General features: G+C 42.4%; 1 protein-coding gene across 3 annotated transcripts in view; it reads left to right on the top strand.

The window, feature by feature from the left end:
- The window catches only part of TRIM9 (tripartite motif containing 9), a 111,182-nt gene extending 91,209 nt beyond the window's left edge, over window positions 1-19,973 (top strand). For 2 of the 3 annotated variants that reach the window (XM_029238471.1, XM_029238470.1), the window contains exons 8-13: window positions 10,277-10,465; window positions 13,003-13,044; window positions 13,472-13,495; window positions 14,307-14,610; window positions 16,913-17,075; window positions 19,079-19,141. In XM_029238471.1, the coding sequence (XP_029094304.1) occupies window positions 10,277-10,465; window positions 13,003-13,044; window positions 13,472-13,495; window positions 14,307-14,610; window positions 16,913-17,075; window positions 19,079-19,141 (785 nt within the window). Of the gene's footprint in view, window positions 1-10,276; window positions 10,466-13,002; window positions 13,045-13,471; window positions 13,496-14,306; window positions 14,611-16,912; window positions 17,076-19,078 lie in introns of all 3 variants that reach the window. The other variant, XM_029238472.1, reaches the window with a different exon arrangement.
- Window positions 19,974-20,236: the final 263 nt, after the last annotated feature.

Here is a 20,236-nt window from a genome sequence, read left to right as displayed (position 1 = left end):
AAAGAAACTAACGGAACAAGTCCTCTTCCAACAAAGAAACTGTACTGTAGAAATTAATTTCCTCCATGAATTTTATATATTGTGTACAAATATAAGGTATGTATCTAAATACAAAGAAAACCCTATCATCGTGTAGATATCAGTATTCTCTGTTACTGCACAGAAGTGATTTTCTCATGATGAAATAAAGTTCACACACATACTTTCTCCATAACTTTGGTTTGTTCTATTTGTTTCTCCCTCATTCTAATTCATTCCAACAGTGAGACAAGATTTAGAAAGCAAGAAAAAATATAACGAATAGCTTATTAGGAAAAAAAAGATTTGATCGATCTGTAACAATTGAGAAAGCCTGTAGAACTAAAGAATTATACCTCCTTTTTTGTTTTTTAGAAACCAATGAGGAAAATGCCATTAACAGAGTTTTAATAAGTTAACTGAACTTATACTTTATTAATCTTATTTCTTACCATTCCTGGAAAGATTTGCTTTGGAGATTTTTTTTCTTTGCTGCTATTGTGGGTGATGGGATGGTTGGTTTGCTTTCTACTTTAATAAAATCTTTTATGTTCTTTTTAGCAAGAGTTGACCCCTTTCCAAGGTTCAAAATAAAAAGTCTGTATCACAGAAGGGTACGATCTCGTATGTGATAGCAAGTCTAACTCGTATTTACATGCATTTAGTCCAAGGTTTAAATCACTTATCACTTATACTCTCTGAACTATTAGAGAACCTTCTGCTGACCTAAAGGTAACTTTATGCAGGGGAGATCAAATGCCCACATTGTTGTGAATTCTGACCTTTTTTTTTCAAAAGCAAATTTGTTTGTCTATTTGTTGGGCAGTATTTGATAAGTGTCTGATATGGGTATAGAGTGTTGAGCAGAGGTCACCCCAGCTGTCACGGAGCTCACAGTCTAGGAAGAGAGACAGGCCTTAAAGAAATAGACATGCAAATATTGCATACTTACAAATTACGATAAACACTGTGAGAGAAGGAAAAGGGACCGTAAGGAAGACATAATTTATATAAGGGAATCAGTCAGGAAGACAATGAAAAATAATTTAATGCAATGGAATTATAAAGAATGTGTTATCAAAAGAGAAAAGGAAAGGAAAACAAATTAGTATATGAGTTCAAGTTTGCTTAGTTCCCTGAAAGCAAAGTTCTTGGGAATGTACCTAACACAGCCATGAGAATAAGGCCAGTTGCAGATCTAAACCAAATTACCCTGACTTAAGAAGAAACTTAACTGTAAGCAATTAATAATTTTAATGAAATTTTAAAATAAGGCCCACAACCTGGTTGTATATATCTTTAAAGTAATTCATTTAATAGCTGTGATGGCTGTGTCACGGTCTCTGAAACCATCTACAAAAGAGTATTTGTTTAAAATATTATGTGACAAGGCCTTGTTAATACATAGAGTTCTAGGGCTCATTCTGTGTCTGGGAGACTATCCTCCTGCCCCCCACCCCAAAGAAAAATAGACATGGGTGAGAATAGGATGGAAAAATTTTTGTTCATTTTTCTCTATTTTCCTTCTACCTACCTAAACAGACTACTTTTTTTTCTTCTTTTCAAATCTGGAGAAAAAATAAGATAGACCAAAGATAATATTCCTGGTGCTCAAATAATTCACTGAGACTATTATCTGGCTGGAGAAAGGTCTTTCTCTGACTTCCCTCAGCTCCCAGAGCCAGGGAACTGCTTCACACAGCCTTCTCAGCACAGGAGGAGCTGCAGCTCACCAATCCTTCAGGGGAATTAGAACACAGAGGGTTGCGCCTTCTGTGCAAAAAATACTCTTTAATCCAAATCTTTGCGAAAAAGATCATTTCACTGGACACATTCTTAGAAGTAGAATTACTAGACTAAAGAGTATGAACGTTTTTAAGCCCTTGATCTATGTTTGCAAATTGCTTTCCGGATAGATTTTACACCAGAAATGTATGAGCCGTTCCATTTTTAATATCACCTTAATTCTACTATTTAGAGTTTAATTTCGACTAACAAGCAGCCTCTTCTAAAAGTAAAAATGTTTCTAACAGAGGGTTTTTTAACTCGTATTTTCATAGACATAATATTCTGATTGTCTTACATCTAATAACTACATGAAATACAACACACTACAGGGAAAATGAACATGATCTAAAGGGAAGGAGAGGCTTCTCAGAGAAGGGAGAGAGAGAAATCCTAACAGAGGGAATAACTGTAGGTAAGGTAAAAACTTCAAATTATGCCTTGAGCTGACTTTGCAAAGGAGGCCTCATTCACTCAAAAACATTAATTGAGCGAGCCGATTTGACGATCACAGCGATGAATACAGCATGGCCCTGCCCAGTGACTATGGGCTTTACTCTTCCTCCTTCCCTGAACTCCATGGCACCTGGCTCAGAGTGCCTAAAACTATGGTACCACCTCACCCCTCGAGAACTAAGATTTCCACCCTACAGTGTAGGCAGTCATCTTACAGTCAAGATGTAAGCAACAATGACCTGTGATTGGTAGGAAAAGGAAGGACAGAGTTCAGGCACAGAAACTCCTACGTTGTTCTCACAGCAGAGCCCTTGGTGTCACTCGGCTCCCCCTCTTTTTATGCACAATTCCACTGAGCTCATTGACCCATTTGCAAAGAGCACAGCAGACCGGAAACCTCACGTTAGAAGAGAAAGGAATTTGGTATAGAAGTGAATTGAGGCTGTTGGCAGCACTGAGCAAGGAAGGTAACTGGAAAAACTGTGAACAATCCAAAAAAAAAAAAAGGGGGAGAGAAAGAGAACGTTCTGTGGCATATGCTCAGAAAGTCAGAAAGTATATAATGCATTTTAGAAAGATTTCCACCTAATACGTTTAAAAGTCAGTATATATTCTGGAACTCTTGATAATGGAGTATTAAGTATATCAGAAGGCTTTATGGAATTACAGTATAAGTACCCCCCCCAAAAAAATACTATGGGAATTTTGTGTAGAGCTTCCAAGAACTTTCTTCATTGCCCATTAAAAGATTCCATGAAAAAAGACAGCAATTTGAAAGCCAGCAAATATTTTCAGGGTACTGAAATCCAGCAGAGGAATTGCATAAAAGCCATCCATTTACTATAAGGTCCTAAAAATAGGGATTCTTTTCTCTTCACCCTAAGACTGCTATATACCTCTGTACCCACTGCTATTGTTTAGACCTCCCTTCTGTTCTGTTGCTGCAACATTCCAGATTTGCCCTATGTATTACTTTCCCATTGCTGCTTTAACAAATTACCACAAGCTTAGCAGCTTAAAACAACACAGATTTATCACCTTACAGTTCTAGAGATCAGAATCCTAAATGGGTTTCACTGGGCTAAAAGTGAGGTGTCAGCAGGACTGCGTTCCTTGGAGGTGGTTCTAGGGGAGAATCTGTTCTGTTTCTTTCCCAGCTTCTAGAAACCACCGGCATCCCTTGGCTCACGGCCCCTTCCTCCATCTTCAAAGCCAGCAGCATAGCGTCTTCCAATCTCTTTCTGACTCTAACCCTCCTGTTTCCCTTTTATAAGCATCCTTGTGATTTATTACCTTGGGCCCACCTGCATAGTCCAGGATAATCTCCCATCTCAAGATCCTTAACTTCATCACATCTGCAAAGTTCCTTTTGGCATGTTAGGTGCCATAGTCACAGATTCCGGGGATTATGACATGGAGATTTTTTGACGGGCCATTGTTCAGCCTACCACACTCTATGAGGAAAGTGTTATTATTATTATTCTACTCTACACATGGCAAAACGGAGCCTTCCCTCTCCTATCCTGGGAGAGGATAAATGACGCGCCAGGCCTGGGCCTTTCAGCTCCAATGCCCAGCACAGCACACTTTGATGCTGACATTAAAACAGTGCTATTTGCACTCAACCAAAAAGAGGAAAAGAGGAAAAACTACCCTAAGTCTGTTTGCTAGATGTCTGAAGACAGCTTGTAGAAGCAGTACTGTGTAGCTGCCTCACATGTTCATCCAGAAACCCCAGGCAGAAATTGGACTTTAACACTTTCAGTCATGTTAGACTTTTGCTCTAAAGAATAATATTCCTGCTTTAAGAAGGAGATGTGAGAATGTCATTTCCAGTATCCAAGCACGTCCTTGGGTCCTGTCCTTTTTCCATGTCTTCCCTCTGGCTCCCCAACCCCCCGGGCTGAGCTTCTCTCCAACGTGGACACTTTCAGCTGGCAGTGATGGGTCACTGCCTGGGAAGGAAAAGGATGTCAGAGCCACATCTTTGAGGTCCTTGAAAGACCCCACCAAGTGAGGTCTGGGACTGGGAGCCCTGCTCGGGTTGAAACCACAGAGCTATTTATTCACAGAAGCTCTCAGCCCTCCAGATCTCAACTGTGAGGAAAAGTGGGAAGCATAATCAGGGATCATGAGAGAATCAGGCTGTAGATAAGGCTGTAAATTGTAGCATTCTCTGCACACAGGTGCTCAGAGCACTGAGCAAAAGTGCTCTCAAGCATTGTCTTACTTGAACAGCCGTAAAAGCCATCTCCCCAATGCTTTCCAGGATTGTTTTATCTAATGACAACAAAAGGGTTGGGACTCTTGAAATCACATCTTAGAAACTGCTTTCTAAAAGGGGACATAGAAGGTGTTATTCATAAAGATTAAAATGCCTTTTTCTTTCGCATTAGGCTCTCAGCATCACAGCACCCTTTCCAGTGTGCTAGCTTCTTGTCCCACACATCACAGAAAATAACCCAGAGAATATTCAGTGATGCAGGCAGAATACAGGCCCAGAATGACCCCAGATGCATCTGTTCAAAAGTCTCTTTGCAGATATTTTATAGTGATTTGGGGCCAGGATAAGCATTGTACTCTTCAACCTTAATGTACTGAGACACGCACCCACCCCGCTTCCCACCAGAGAATATGTAACCTTGTGTCAGGAAAAGAACCTCATCTGATCTCAGCCCGCCCACCTTGAGTGGTCAGAATCCCAAAGGGGAGGGTGACGTATTTGCCTTTCAATTCCTAACCACCACAGTCCACGGAACCACTCTATATAGACAAGAAAGATTCATCCTCAGTATAATGCAGGGCGTGGAGAATGATAATTAGGTCCTGCACACAATCCTTGGTCACCCCTGAGACCACCGGAATGTGCCCCATGGCCTATAGCATCGACCTTACCTTTTATACATTTCCAAGGCACAAAAGAGAGCAATGGCCTTGTCAGCCACCAAATTTTATCTACCAGGAATTGATCTGCCTGGGGCCCTTATCCTGTCCCATCACAGCTGGCCGTGTGACTTAGATGTGTCCCTTAATCTCTCTGGACTTCAGGGTTTTGTTTGGGGGTGGGGGGGTGGATTGTTTTGTCTCTAAAACTATATACTTAGAGCAGATGACCTCTAAGTTCTTTACAGTTAATACCCCCTGGTTTTCTTCTGTGGCTTCTCTCTTCAAAATCACAGCCGAAAGCTGTTACTATTTCAGGAAACGCTATGGACTGGCGTAGCCGCCTCCTGCTCCCCCCAGGGGTTCTAGTGGGTCTCAGAGGTTGCCTGTGACACGGAAAATTCAACACTAGTAGGAAGTAGCCGGTAAAGGGTCACACAAGGAAAAGCGTATGGTCCACTCTGCCTCGGCTGTAGTTTTCTTGACTCCGAGCACCAGAGCCGTCCCTGCAACCCCAAATAAAAGTATCTAGTTAGAGGGATATGCATTTCCAGGACACATTCCTCAAGGTAGGTAAACCATACCTGAACAAATCCGGGTAGATTTTATGAAATCCAAGGTGAGAGGCATCGTGACAGCTTTCAGAGCCCAGAAAAGAGGTGCTTTGCTCTTTCTAATTTTGACAACATGCACGACATCCCAGAGAATTGCCTGATTTTCCATAGGACCGAACTGGATCCAAACCCTATTTTCGCTTTCGGAGAATGTGCTTTGCACTTGACACTCTGGGGAGCAGTTTAGTCCTTTGGAATCTTTTGTATCTCTTTGAAATATAGGAATTTTCAGTTCTGACGATAGTTCCTTATGAATAATGCCCTGGTGTTCTAAATTGGAGTGGAGGACTTGGTGACAGAGTGGGCAGCTGTCCCAAGGGTGGAAAGAGGCTGTTGCATTTCTTCTTTTAAAAGGAGCTTTCCAGAACGGAAGTGTTTCTCACTTCTCAACTGCAGTTAATGCCACACTTAAGAAAGATTATAATACCACCTTTCACTGTAAATTATGTACCAGTGGGACATAACTGTGACTTTGGATGCTTATTAGATCATTTAAGGACACTCAACCCCTTCATTCATTTCTTTGTCTCTTTTCAAGTCTTCCCAACAAAAGCAAATTATTTTACAGCTGGTTTATAATTGAACTGAAACTCATTTTTAAAGCTGCTTGTGCAGTTCTTAGTGACATATCTTGCCTTACTGTACTCTGAAATACAACCATCTTGTTGAACCAGGGCCCAAGGACTGCTTAAGTTACGCAGCTGTTCACTACCAGACAGGAAGATAACCAAGAATTCTACCAGAACACAAAAGAAGCTGGGTTAGCATATGGAATCCCTGTCAGTTTGCCTTTCCTCTTTGAATTCCAAAAATAATATCTCAAAGACTTTACTTTACATTTCCAAATATTCCACATCTGTAGAAATCTTTAGTGCACTGTACATGTTGGAATCAGTCAAGAAAGTCTACCCTCAGAAGTATAAAAACCAATTAGTAGTGTAAGATACAGATTTTCTCGAAATACGGTCAGTTCTCCCAACTTCATGTGTCCCGTTTCCCAGCTGCTCAGGTTTAATGCAATGTCTGCTAATGAACAAATAAAATAAATATACAGTAAGGCAAAAAAGGAGCACACCACTTAAATATTCTTTTTTTGCCTCAAACCCAAAAGTCAGTAAATAATAAGTGTGGTCCCCAGCCAATCTTTGCTTTGATGATTCTTGATTACTTCTTCCAAGCAGAGGCCCCAACTCCAGAGTCCAGCCAATCCAGGTAGGAAGGGAAAGCAGTCCAGGCAAAGGCAAGAGGAGAGTGATGGTCACTGACAGAGTTGAGGGAAAGTGTGTCTTGTCACACTCCCATTATAAACACTGTCCTCATCCCAGGGTTACTGATATGCCCGGAGCTGCCACACCAGTATTCCGTTGGCGTTCTGTTTCCCGTTGCTCTTTCCTGCTAAACTGCTTTTTGCTCAGCAAAGCTCTTCAGCAGACAGGATCACTGCATGTGATGAAACATGACAAAAAATTTAAAATCTTTGAAGGGGCTATTTTTCTTCCTCCAGCGACCTATACATGAAAAATTAATAATAGTTATCCTGGTTATTAGCTATGACCTGAAACATAGCTTCGTATCATGTATTCTGAAAAAAGCACTAACCCAATTCCTCTTTGTCGTGACTGACAGAATATTAATGGCTGAAAAGCCTTCTCCAGATCTCAGTAATTGTGCTTTGAAGGAGAGGTAAGGAAGTGGCATGTACATCCTTCCTGCATCCTGGGTATAACACAGAATACACTCTTGGGTAGCTATGTGTAGGCTCAATGTTAGTTGTGTGATTTGGCTAAACATGGGTGTGGCACCACTGTTCCCAATATTGTCTTACTGTCTTTGATTCATGTCTTTGAACATGTCCAGAGGGGCACGATGAGGAGAGTAAAGATTTGAAATCCACACCCTAGAAGAAAGGTCGGAAATCGATTCTATTTATCCCAGAAAAGGGATGATTTAAAGGGGACCGGTGACTGCTCTCAAATATTTGAAGAACTAGCGTGCTGTTCTGTATGGCCCCAGATAGTAATGGTACGATTAAGGAGTCGAGTTCCCAAGGAGATATATCCAGACCCATGTAAGCAATGACTACGAACAGGAGGGGGCTGCCGGAGGCCATGAGATCCTCAACCTAGGGGACTTCAAGGGGAAGCTTGTGATTGCTGGTCAGATGTTATCGAGATAAGTGTCTTCCCTCTTAGACTCCTGCAACCTAAGGTAATATCAAGTGACTTAGATGACCTGTAGGCAACTGACCCAACACTTGCACCATGTGCCCATGGGGAAGGGCACAGAGAGTCTGCTGGGATCAAGTGGAAAGTGCTCTCTTGCACTTCATTTGGACAATTTTCATGACAAGGTAGGAAGTTTTTTTTAGGAGCTTCTTAGAGAAAATGGGGTAAGAGCCCAGCTGGTAGGGTATGGGAGGCCATAGGTGGGAAAAATTCAGAGACAGAGATGGAGTGATTGGGTAACATGTATATTAAATAAGCTTGCTTGAATAGAGAGCATGGTTCAAGACTGAGAGGAGTCAGGGACAATTGGGTCATCAATAAATAATGGATCTACATAAAAGGATAGAAAAGCTAACCATTTTAGTGTCAAGTTATTAATCCCATGAATAACCATAGCTGCCCTCAGCCCAGTCCCGCAGAGTGGTGCCGTCACCAACTCTAAGTGCTTCTTCCTGGTGCTGAGACTAGAAAAGGTGAGTATGATGGGATTGGATATGCTCACTGAGTCTGCGTTCAGTACCCGCCTCTTCACTGGTTTTCAGATGATCACTCGAGAGTTCAATATACTCCAAAATTCATTCTACTGTATGTGTCCTTTCCCTTAATTTTCAGGGCAACAAGTATTTTAAGGATAATGAATTAATTATTATTACTTGGTGAAAAATACATTTCCAAGCAAATTCTTGTTAAAAATGTTTTACTGAGATAAATATAGTTGTAAATTCTCTCCCTAAAAGAAGCCCGTATCAGTTTGTGGTGCTGTGCAATTGTCTTTCAAATTTTTCCATTAAACTAAAAGACTAATTCCCCCCTGAGATCATTATAATGTAAATCATTTCTGAACCAGGAAATGATCACACATGCCAAATTACCCGAACCATTTGAAGTTTAGGTAGAAGAAAATTGGAATGTATTATCATTGGGAACACAAAGCCTTAACTCCATAAGTAGCCATTTCTTTTCTCTGAAAATCTGCTTTACACTTTTCTGTAAAAAAGTAAAAAAGAAAAAGAAAAGAATTTTCCCCGAGGATAAGTCTAAAGCCTGAAAAGCTAATTTTAATATGTTCAGAAATGAAAATGAGACCGGGTTGGCAGTATTAAGCTGAAATGCTCCGCCAATGCCCTTGCTCTGAGCCCTTCAAATAGAATCCCGTTCTGCACACACGTGCTCCACTGACCGTGCGCAGAATAGCATTTGGATAGGATAAGGATGTGTTCAACACAGAGGAACATGCTAACAGACTCAAACCAGAAAAATTTTCCCAGGAACACTCTCTGGCCACCAAAACAAAATTATTTTTTCAATGAGAAGAAAGTTCCTTGGTGGTTTTGGACATAGAATACTACCATCATGCCATCTGTATTTCCTAAATTATTACTATCAAACTAAGCTCTACGAAGGCCCCTATTGGTAAAACATCTGACTCTGACCAGATAACCCTACTGCATACAACCACCTATTGTTCAACAAAAGAGAAAGGAATGATTTTAGTAATTTAGAGGAACTACCTCTAAATTACTCTAAATGTTAGAACCAAATCAAGTAATTGATATGTCCTTACTCTGGGATAATAGTGATCTTCATGCCAGACCTGACTATCTGAAAATAAAGACATTTTTGCCACAAATGCACCTCACCACTGCCCATGGTCTGTTTATTGTTAGAGAACCAGAGATGTTCAAGGGCATCCCTAGGGTCTCATCTTAATGCAGAAACAAAGGTAAGGCTCCTTCCCTGATTACTTGTTCAGTCCTATCTTCCTCTCCTATTCAAAGACCAAGTCTTGAGTGTGCTGGTATAGAAAAACCATCTTGTCCATTTAGAAATGGAAAAAATAAGAGACAAAAGGAAAAATATGGAACAGCAAAGAGTTGGTCAAAATCGTCACCTCCTAAATAGAAACTCTTTAAGAGGCCATTGTTGTACAGGTAGTAACATCCAAGGGAGCTGGAGAGGGTGAAGTATTAATCTCCTCTTGGTCATCAATGGGTAAAATTTACCTCTAAGGTTTCTAAATTCAACTCTAAAGGTATTTAATTAAACGGAAACTTCCAATACCTTCTCTACCACTAAAAATTGGGAGAAGAGAAGACAATTGTCTGTGATATTTGAAGTATCCTCTGGTCATGGGTTCCGACCTGCCGAGAATTCCCTCCCAGTCTCAAACCACATTGGCAACTACGGGGTGGATGAGGCTTTGTGAAAATGCATTCGTAAGGCAGGTCTTGGGGAAAACTGTGCACAGCAGGTGGCAGATTTCTGATCTCTAGTTTGCATTGATCTTACATTTAGACACAGATTCAGAAGAACAGACAGTCCCTTTTCCAGTGCCTTCGGAAAGATTGCCGCTCCGTAGAATGAGTCCTTTCTCCTCCACCCTTAATCTACAGCCCAGCTTCCCCAGGAGATCCTACTTTGATTTCCGATCCTCACCCCATCAGCTGAGCTTGCATTCCTCTTTACAGTCTCTCAATGCACCGGGTGAGCTGAGCTCGTCTGACCTTTCCTCTTGATCTCTGTGCCTTGAAGGCATCTCTGAATACCTGTTTCGTTCTTGGCGTCCATGTGCGTGCAGAGGGTGATGAGCTAGTCTCTATGTCTGTGGCCTGCTTCCGGTATGAGGAGCATTTGGATGAGGGAGCTTTGTGGCATTCTTGTGTGTGTGGTGTGAGGACCAACCCATCGAGCTGTGGTCACTGTATATAATGGTGTCGGAAAGTGATGAGTGAAGTTGTTCTTTTTGCACAAGCTGGTACCACCATGAGAAACCTGCTCTGTCATCACATGCAGTGGCATAGCACGCGCAGGTGCTGGCTGAGTGGAGTCTGTGGCCTTAGTATGGAGGTTTGCAGCCCTGCTGTATCCAGGAAACCAGCTGTGTCTGGGAGACTGGATCAGTGCACCCAGCCTGGAGTGGTCTGATTAAACATAGACTCAAGAGATCTTTATTGAAAAAATAAAAGTAAAAAACTTGCCAACAGCAGAATGCATCATACAAAGCAGACACACCAGAGAGCAACAAGTGAAAGTATTTCCTGCCGAAGCCTGTGCTCACTGGTCAGACAGTCAGGGTCATGGCTGATTTTTTTCTAAGCAAAGGGGAGGAACCACCACCAGCTTAATCAGAAACCCTCAACTAGCCTAAGGCGCAAAAGATGGGAGTCACTGAAAAGTCTGGCCTCCCGAAGTTTCCCACAGCTAAGAGGGTTGTGACACGGCTTCAGGCTGATTTCAGGAAGCTGGACTAGTGATACTATGCCATGAACTCTGTCTAGCCCATAGAATCTTAAAATATCTAAACTACAGTCCTATTTGATCTCTTCAGGACTATATTGTAATCAGGGATACATATGATGCACATTTCACATTTCCAAAGGTTTCTTTTGTTTGTTATTTTATTCTGTTTGCTCATCCCACATCCTGGAATGAAGAAGGCCACAGCATGACAGTGCAAAAAGGATGCAGGGACTTCAAGCTCTCTTTAAAATGACATTTTTCTTTGTGCTTTTATGTTTCTTAATGTTTTTCTGTGCGCTATTGGCTTTTAGACATGTTTGTTATGGAAGCCTTTTCACTTGTGTCTAATGTACTGAAATATTGTTGTAGTCTTTGTAATGTATATTGTCTCAAGAATAAAATATGTGGGTTTGGGGATATCTGATGGCTGTATTTGACACCATTGTTCTAGTTGTATCGTTGAAACTTAAATGTACGATGGTGTGTTTAAAGTAGTGTAAAAAAGATTTCAGAAAACTTGTTTTGAAAAAGACTTGCACAAGGCATGATTCATTTAAAAAATTTAAAAGCCCTATTCAGATTCTACAAATTTATGTCCAAAGCTGGATATCAGATTCAGTTTTAAAACTCCAGGTGTTCTGTACTCACTAAGTTCTAACCTGTGAATAGGAATTGAAGTGATAATTGATACAAACTAAACATAAGTATTCAGCCATGAGTTGGAGAAAATGATTATTCTGCATATCAATTCACCCCAGAGGAAAAAAAAACCAAAAGTAATATCATAATCTTTACATTTTGTTTTTAATTCAATCATTAGTCCTTTCTAAGGTGCTTTCTTAATTCTTCTAAAATTCTTTTAATTCAGTGTATTATCCTTTATTTAGCACATAAGGGCCTTACTGAATTGAAAAAACATTAAATGATCCTTTCTAGGAGATACCCTGGTGCTCATCAAAAACACATTTCCTAGATCAGTCACTGACAGCACTTGAAATTGTAGTTCACACACCTTTGAACATTTTAAGACTAGACTGCTTCATCCACCCTGATGAAACTTCTCATGGAGTAGGTAAGGGTATGTTAGGGAAAGAGGGAGATGGTTGCAAAAGTCACACAGGTGATTCCAATACATCTCTGAGGTCACTCCCACCCCCTTCAGCACCATCCCCCCTCCCTCCCTTAGGTGAAAAGGACTCATGTAGTAAAACAATCTAAGAAAGAGATGAGGTCATTTTCATATTTACGACATGTAATTCATGTCATTATTAATAATTACCAGATGTATGTATTAACATAGGGATTACATTACACATCTAGTTATATAATTATCATGTGACTTGAGCCCAAGTCACAGCAAAGGCCTCTGGGCATAACCAGAGTTACGTACATGGAATAGTGATGTAGAATGGAGTTGTATCAAGATTCAGTGATTTCTCCATTTCAACTGGATGAATTTTTCTCATTTTCTTCTGAATACGGAAACTTTAGTGGAAAAGATTAAACTTGGAAGATGATGAAAATTTAAGCTGTACAGTTCAGAAACAATTGGAGGAGATTTTATTAAATGAAAAAAAAAAAAAAAAGATGTACTATTCATTTTGAAAGAGCAGAGAGGCAATTTTTACCCAGGCAAGTAAACCAATATAGAAAGGGCTTTGGTTTTTCATGAATCAGGCCTCTGGTGACTCTCTTCAGCTGGTGCTTTTTACATGTATACAAATAATTTTTATTGACCTGGTTGTTGTTTCGTAGCTTTGATGTGTAGTATCTCTTTATAGGATGCAATTTTGAGACACAACCTGCACCTTACTCTCAATTAGGCAAGTATACCTATTGTAATTGTTATCTTTTACATATGTGCTTGGTGTGCTCCACTCCCTTCACAAAATAAATGGTGGCAGCTTATTCTATGTCAATAAAATTGTCTAATTGTCATTCAAATCCCATTATAGCAGTTTCTCACATGCGCAGAAAAAATGAGTCTGTATTTTTAAATTTTATGCCTCAGAGAAGATTACTTTTCCCCCAGATTTCTTGTACATCAATGCAAAGCACTCTTTATAAGCAGAGCACTTGTGGGCAAAGGTACTAATCAGACCGATACAGTTTCAAACTGAGTAGTGTATATGCAGTTTTAAACTGAGCCCATTTTTGGTATGAGTCTATCAAGAGAGACATGTTTTCTTATCAATGTCAATTTTGCTTCCTATTTCTCTCTCCCATGCCTTTCACTTGGAATGACAACAGTTGATATTAAAAAGCTGTTGGCAGGTATGGAATAACCTTATTCTGTTACAAATAGCAAAGACCAAAGTGCATGTGTGGTGGCTCACAGATCTGATAAATCAGCAATTTCGTCTGTCCAGAGCAAGTTCTGGGCAGGTGACATTTAGAACTCGGGCACAGCGCTGCGTACAAAGACGTCATTCCATCTGCACCTAAGGTCCAAAACGTTTTACACGGTAGTTTCAGGAGTAACAAGGAGACTGCATTTGTGGTGAAGGAAGCAACCTGTCTTACATCCAAGTCACAATCACTCATGAAAATTAGTTTCTGTTGCTGATAGCGTTCGCTAACACTGAGGACATTTTCAAAACTAGTAGACCTGAGCACTTCTGCAGAAGGGATATTTCCTTGTTCCACTGAGTGTGTTCTATCCCTCCTCCATCTAGGACTCTAGCTCCTAGCCTCCCCGTCTCGGGGTTACACAGGCATCTTAGCGCATCCCTCTCCCCTTATGTCTCTGGTGTACTGTCCTGCCAGTCACCGCGTGAAGGGACCTGCACCTTCCAAAATCGATGCCGCTGCGCTTCCGGATCACCCGAATGGGAGCGCAGGCTGAGCCGGGTAACCCCTGCTGAATCGGTCGTGTGTCCTCCGTCTGCTTCTGGGCGCAGAGAGCCCTAGCTCCCAGGAAGTGCCCCCTGTCTGCTCACTCACAGCCCCTTCTGGCCCTGGACACCTCCTTCCCGCATGGAAGCATGAAAACGGGACAAGACGCTCCTCTCCGGCCCAGGAGTGCGTTATGGCGTGAGCTCAGTGGGTCCGTCTTAGTAACCGCCCTCCCTTCTGTTGTTCCCAGTGGCCTGGTTTGCTTTTGACCCTGGCTCGGCGCACTCTGACATCATCTTCTCCAATGACAACCTGACTGTGACCTGCAGTAGCTACGATGACCGGGTGGTGCTGGGGAAGACTGGCTTCTCCAAGGGTGTCCATTACTGGGAGCTCACGGTGGATCGCTATGACAACCACCCAGACCCTGCCTTTGGTGTGGCTCGCAACAACGTGATGAAGGATGTGATGTTAGGAAAGGACGACAAAGCCTGGGCAATGTATGTGGACAACAACCGGAGCTGGTTCATGCACAACAACTCACACACCAACAGGTACCCTGCAGCCCCTACCCCCCATGCAAGCCTTCTTCACGTTGGCTTCTGGTCGAGAACGAGAGCCCAAGTTCAGAGACCTGTTAAACAGACAACATGAAGGAAGACAGGCAGGCGATCTTTATGAAGTAGAAGTCCTACTGCTCCTGGCTGAGTCCATCCTGGAGTTTTATTTTATTTTATTTGCATAATGACAGAGACATGAGTACTTTCCTAGGTCCCTCATTGCTACGTTCCACCCAGGGCTGGAAACTAAGAATCCTCATGCATATGTATTATAGAAAAACATTCCAGGATTCTAAAATCCAGACTTACAACTTCCCAGAGAAGCACTGTTGGACAAGATACTTAGTTTTTCTGAACATCGGTTTCCAAATCCACCAATTAGGAAAATCATGTTTTTCCATGCATAGATGTTCCCATGATTACATGAATCATGCAAAAATGCCTCCCATCCACCTGAAAATAGAAGCCACTGTTCTTCTTATTATGATTATTATCAATGCCACTTCTCAGAATAGTAGCCATTCATTAAACGAAGTCGTATGGATGCCAATTTGGATAGTTTTGTACTTGAAGAACTCTCTTATTATTGTATGGACTCAGAGTACCCAGTTTGCTGGGGAAAGAGAACAAAGGTAAATAAAGGTTTTCCTTTAACACCAGAATATAGGCAAGTATAATTTAACCCATGCTATCATATTTTTTCTAGACCTCCTTTTTCATATGGTTTGCGTTTTCTTCCTCAAATGTATTTGTCACAAATTTCCTAGGTAGAGAAGTGTCTTTTATGGATCCTGGTCCACCTTATTCTCAAAGATTTCCCCAGGATACATTCTCATTGGTGTCTCTGGAAAAAAAACAAAAATACAGTTGTAGTCAGTTGGATCACAAGGAAAGTGAGTCAGGCAGTAGTAGGCAGTGGACTCCACTGTCTCAGCTTTTTCTCTATGCTCATCACTGCCCCTTTTCTAGCCAGTAGGACTCCTAGGTCCTTCAGTTCCTGTCCCCTTGGTTAGTTTCTATACATCTGCATTCAGTTGTGTATTATTCACCATCACTTGAAGTGAGCACACATGCCATTCCAGCCCGATATCAAATCTTACTAGATGTATATAAGCCATTGTCTTCAGTAATTCACATTTGGGGGGACCCTCTGTCACCAGATTCCCTGATGCCATGTTCCACGCTTACTTTTCCCTTTTAGCTTCTTTATTTTGGAGTGAAGGAGTGAGTAATAACACAACTGCCACGCTATGCAGGGAAACACTTTCTTAAGGCAGAGCACATCTGCTTGCATGCAAACTACATGTCACCAGTGCCCTCACTGCTGAAGCTGTGAATTTCCAAGATGAAATTGATACCCCTGTGTTTTAACCGCTATGTGCAGTCTGTGTTCTGCGTGCCGGGGGGAAAGAACAACACTCTAACATTTCTGTGCTCTGCTGAGATGAGGCTGAAGTTCAGTATTGCTAGCTCTCAAAGAGGAGGAAAAAGACAAATCTGATCATCCATGCTTAATGGCTTTTGTGAAACCATCAATGGAAGCGTAAGACACAATTCATGGTCAAATGACAGTCACTCCACCTCCTACAGTATAATTAATTATTTCACCTTACAGAGAGGAGATTCCTCTTCTCCGGTGTTGGCGTTTTATGAAGAGCCTCCAACTTCTCCAAATTCAGCATGCCCCAAATTACCATCTTTCTGGAACGAGCTTTTCTGTTTCATGGAGAGCAGAAGGGCCCAAATCCAATTTTTCATGCATGTGTTTTAGGTTCAGCTTAAGTGCTTCTTTGACTTTCAAATTAAATCATTTTGTATTTAATGATGTTTAATTCACACCATATGTGCAAAGCGTGAGACCCAGCTCTAGGCAGACCTCTGATAGCCCAGAGGCTACTTTTTGCTCCTGGCCTTTGATGCTTTGTTTTCTACTAGACGACAGCCTGTAGAGACCCTGTATGAAGGAGTTCGCTCTCAGCAAAGACAGAGCAGCGCGGTGAACCCATAACATTCTCAACAGGGGAGTGAAAATTGGTTTTCCAGGGAGCGAGCAAAAGATCTTACTTCTTATATATATAAAGCACAGATATACGTACAGCCCATCAGCAGATACACAGTGTATCTGCGGTATTAAAATTGTAAGTGAGGAGGGGCGATTGGGGGGAAAAGGCTCCTGGGGTGGGGATGAGGAACAATACTTTTAAACAAGTTAAAAAATACTGGTTTAACCATACAAAACGGGAAGCTTCTAGAATGATGACAGGCAAGTGAAACCCCATGTTTTCTCTTCCCACAGAACTGAGGGAGGGATCACAAAGGGGGCCACGATCGGGGTCCTCCTAGACTTAAATAGAAAAACCTTGACATTTTTTATCAACGACGAGCAGCAAGGTCCCATCGCATTTGAGAACGTGGAAGGGCTGTTCTTCCCGGCAGTCAGCCTGAACAGGAACGTGCAGGTGAGCTGCAGACTCTGCTTCTGAGGCTGCCCACGGGCAGTGAACTCAGCCCCTGCCCACCGAAGGCCCAGACCAAGACGCGGAGGAAGGGTGGGGGAGCGCCGGGTGGGATGGACGTGACAAGTGAGATGATTCCAGACCGGCGTGAGCCCCTCGGTTATATTTAGACACAATCTAGTGAACAGCAGGTGGGAAACTGGGATTCTCTGCATGGCTGGCTAATGATTGTCCCTCTGAGCCCTAGATTCCTCTCTAGTAGAAAGGAAGCTCTTGAATCAGCTGGCATGAAAACAAATGAAATCACTGATGCAAAGCGCCGTGAGTGCCAGAGAAGTGAAGGTGTGAGCCTGAAGTGCTAGCACGATGCTCAGAAATTTGGGGCGTTTTCTCTGCACTCTTATCAGTTCTGTCAGGCGCTTCGGGGACAGAAAACACATACTGATGATTTACTGTAAATAAAAACAACAAGTTCTTCTCATTCGTTCATTCAACAAATATCTATTGAGTGCCTTTAATATGTCAGGCACTATTGAATTATTATGAGTATTGTTGTTTACCAGTGAAAACAAAACAAAAATCTTTCCCTCTTAGGGCTCACATTCTAGTTATAGGAGACAGACAGTGAATAATAAGCACAATTGCTGTGTTAATTATATAGTATGTTAGAAGGCGATATCCAGTGGAGACAAGACCGAGGGAGGGCAGTGGCCGTCTTAAGCAGCGTCATCAGCATAGGTGGAACTTATTGTAGTCACAGGTGAGCTGAGCCTTGAAGCGGGTGAGGGAGTGAGCTGTGTGGGGCTTTCCAGGCAGAGGGAACAGCCAGGACAAAGTTTCTAAGGCACGAGGGACCTCACTTAAGCAAGGAAGAGCCAGGAGGTGGCAACTGGGGCAGATGAGGGGCAGTGGGAGAGAAGATCAGAGCCATGCGGGAGGGTGTGCCCTGCCAGCCTCTGCCGGGACGGGACCTTTCACTTCCGTCCTGAGCTAGAGCTCATCATCGACCGTGACCCTCATTCAGCAAATGGCTGCTTTACGATAGGATAGATAGGGCTTGAGAAGCAAAACACTGCTGGTGATTTTTGCTCTATATAAAACCACGTCTTGGGAGCTATTTTAAAAATCCGTTGTTGTTTATCAGTATGTGCAGTAGAAGTGATTGCAACCCAGTGACCTCTGCCCTTCTGTCTTGCTGCAACTAGATGGGTTTTTCTGGATGGCTGACATCTAATCAATCAGAGTGCAGCCTCTACATTGAACAAAAGAAAGCTATAGATTTCCCTAGAAGTGTGTCTTAGAAAACCCTCATTCAAAGTTTTCCACATTTTCAGCTGTTTCCCTTGCAAAGAATATTGTACTCGACGCTCTTTAGGGGTTTCTGAGTATCTTTAGAGAAAGACTCTTGGGCTGGGAAAGACAGGGACAAGACAAGAAGGGGAGAGATGACAGACAGCAGTGCATGAAATGTTTCTAGCCTGGTCCGTGCAGCTGAAGTATGAGGTGGGACAAAATTCAGTGAAATATTAAATAAGTGCCCACGTTTCTTCATACCTGGCAATCATGTAGTCCATCCCTAAATGAAAGGCTTATCCTAACTGGAATAACTAGTGGACAAATAATAGGGGAAGGGTTGTCTGCGCATCTGCTTTCTGTCCATGGACATGGCAGTGATCACCGCCGTGTGGCCAACAGGCTTTTCTACCTTCATATCCATGCCTGTGTCTTCAGTCATAGGAACACAATCTCCCCAGAATCCTTTGAAGAAGCAAGTGGCTGTGAACCATATTATCAAGTGTCTCCAAGAGTGGGGAGCCCAGCATGGTGGCCAGGTTCTTAGCACCAGCTGAACTCTACTAGAATTCTCTTTAATGCCTGCTAGAATAGATGTTACAGAAAACTGAACAGATCCCCTTTTGAGTGAGGAACACACCCGCTGTGCTCTGGGGAAGGGGTGCAGGGGGGGATCCTGCAGTGCCTTTGGGACTCACAGTCTCTTCCCACAGGTCACGCTCCACACGGGGCTCCCAGTCCCCGACTGCTACTCCAGCAGAGCATCAATAGCCTAAAGATGTGCTGTGGAGGCGCCAGCTGCCTGTTCTTACCTCCACCTGAGAGCGACAGCAAGGAGCTCAGCCAGAGGTGGAGGGAGAGGGAGGAGGAGAGAGATGCTGGTCCTCGCACCCCGCAGCCCCCCTTTCCCTCCAGCCTCTCTACTGCTGTAAAGCCTGCTTTCTCTTCCATCTTCAGCAGTTCTAACCAACGGAAGACCTAGACAGCCCACCATGTCACTTTGTTTCCACAGCCAGATTTTGCTTTTAGTTACATTGTTTTTTTTATGTAGGTGAGTTATCTTTTCTTTCTCCTTTGATCATGTCATTGGTGACTTACTGACCTGGCACTGCCAAGAGAAAATTCTCCTGATAAATTTTTTCTTAAACTTTCTGTCAAGGAGGTAGGTAGTAGGGAGAGCTAAGGAAGAATGAGCTGAATTCGGAGCTTGCCGTTTAGAACATTCTTGAGTGTTCTTACCCTGCGACCTCTCATGCAGCGTTAGCTCTGCAAAGCTAGTCTTTTCAGCAGTGAAAAGTTTTACTATCCACTAAAGCACAAAGGTATCAGTGACCCGACTACACAAAGACGAAGGGGTAGAGGCTCACAGGACAGCTAGGTCATTAGGACATGCCAGAAACCCTGGTCACTGAATGAAATGGGAAGGTCTCTAAATAGAGGCAGGACAGGGGACTTCATGATTTGGTTCATTCATTTAATACAAGTTTTTAATTGAAAACCGATTCTGGACCAGGCACTGTTCTAGACAATGGAGACAGAGTGGTGAATACACAGGTGTGGTCTCTGCCCTCCCGGAGCTTATATGGTCCTAGGAGAACGAGCCAAAAATAAAATTATTACAAATTGTTATTAGTATTAGGAAGGAAATAAACAAGGGCCAAAGAGGCTCCTTGGTAAGATCTTTCAGATCCCCTAGAATGATGCTAAAAATCCATACATTCTGGCCATAGCACCAGAAACATACCAACTCAATGCCTTTTCAACTGTGCTATTTTAATTATGGTACTTGCTGCCATTCACCAGAGTCCTTTTTTGGTAGAAATGATGTCAGCATTCTTATTTGTTAATACTGCGATGATACTAAGCCTTAA

The sequence above is a fragment of the Monodon monoceros genome, unplaced genomic scaffold (assembly GCF_005190385.1).
Source record: "Monodon monoceros isolate NGI ecotype Baffin Bay Population unplaced genomic scaffold, NGI_Narwhal_1 Super_Scaffold_21, whole genome shotgun sequence".
NCBI classification, from domain to species: domain Eukaryota; kingdom Metazoa; phylum Chordata; class Mammalia; order Artiodactyla; family Monodontidae; genus Monodon; species Monodon monoceros.
The sequence above is the reverse complement of the archived record's forward strand: the minus strand, read 5'-3'. Positions and strand labels throughout refer to the sequence as shown.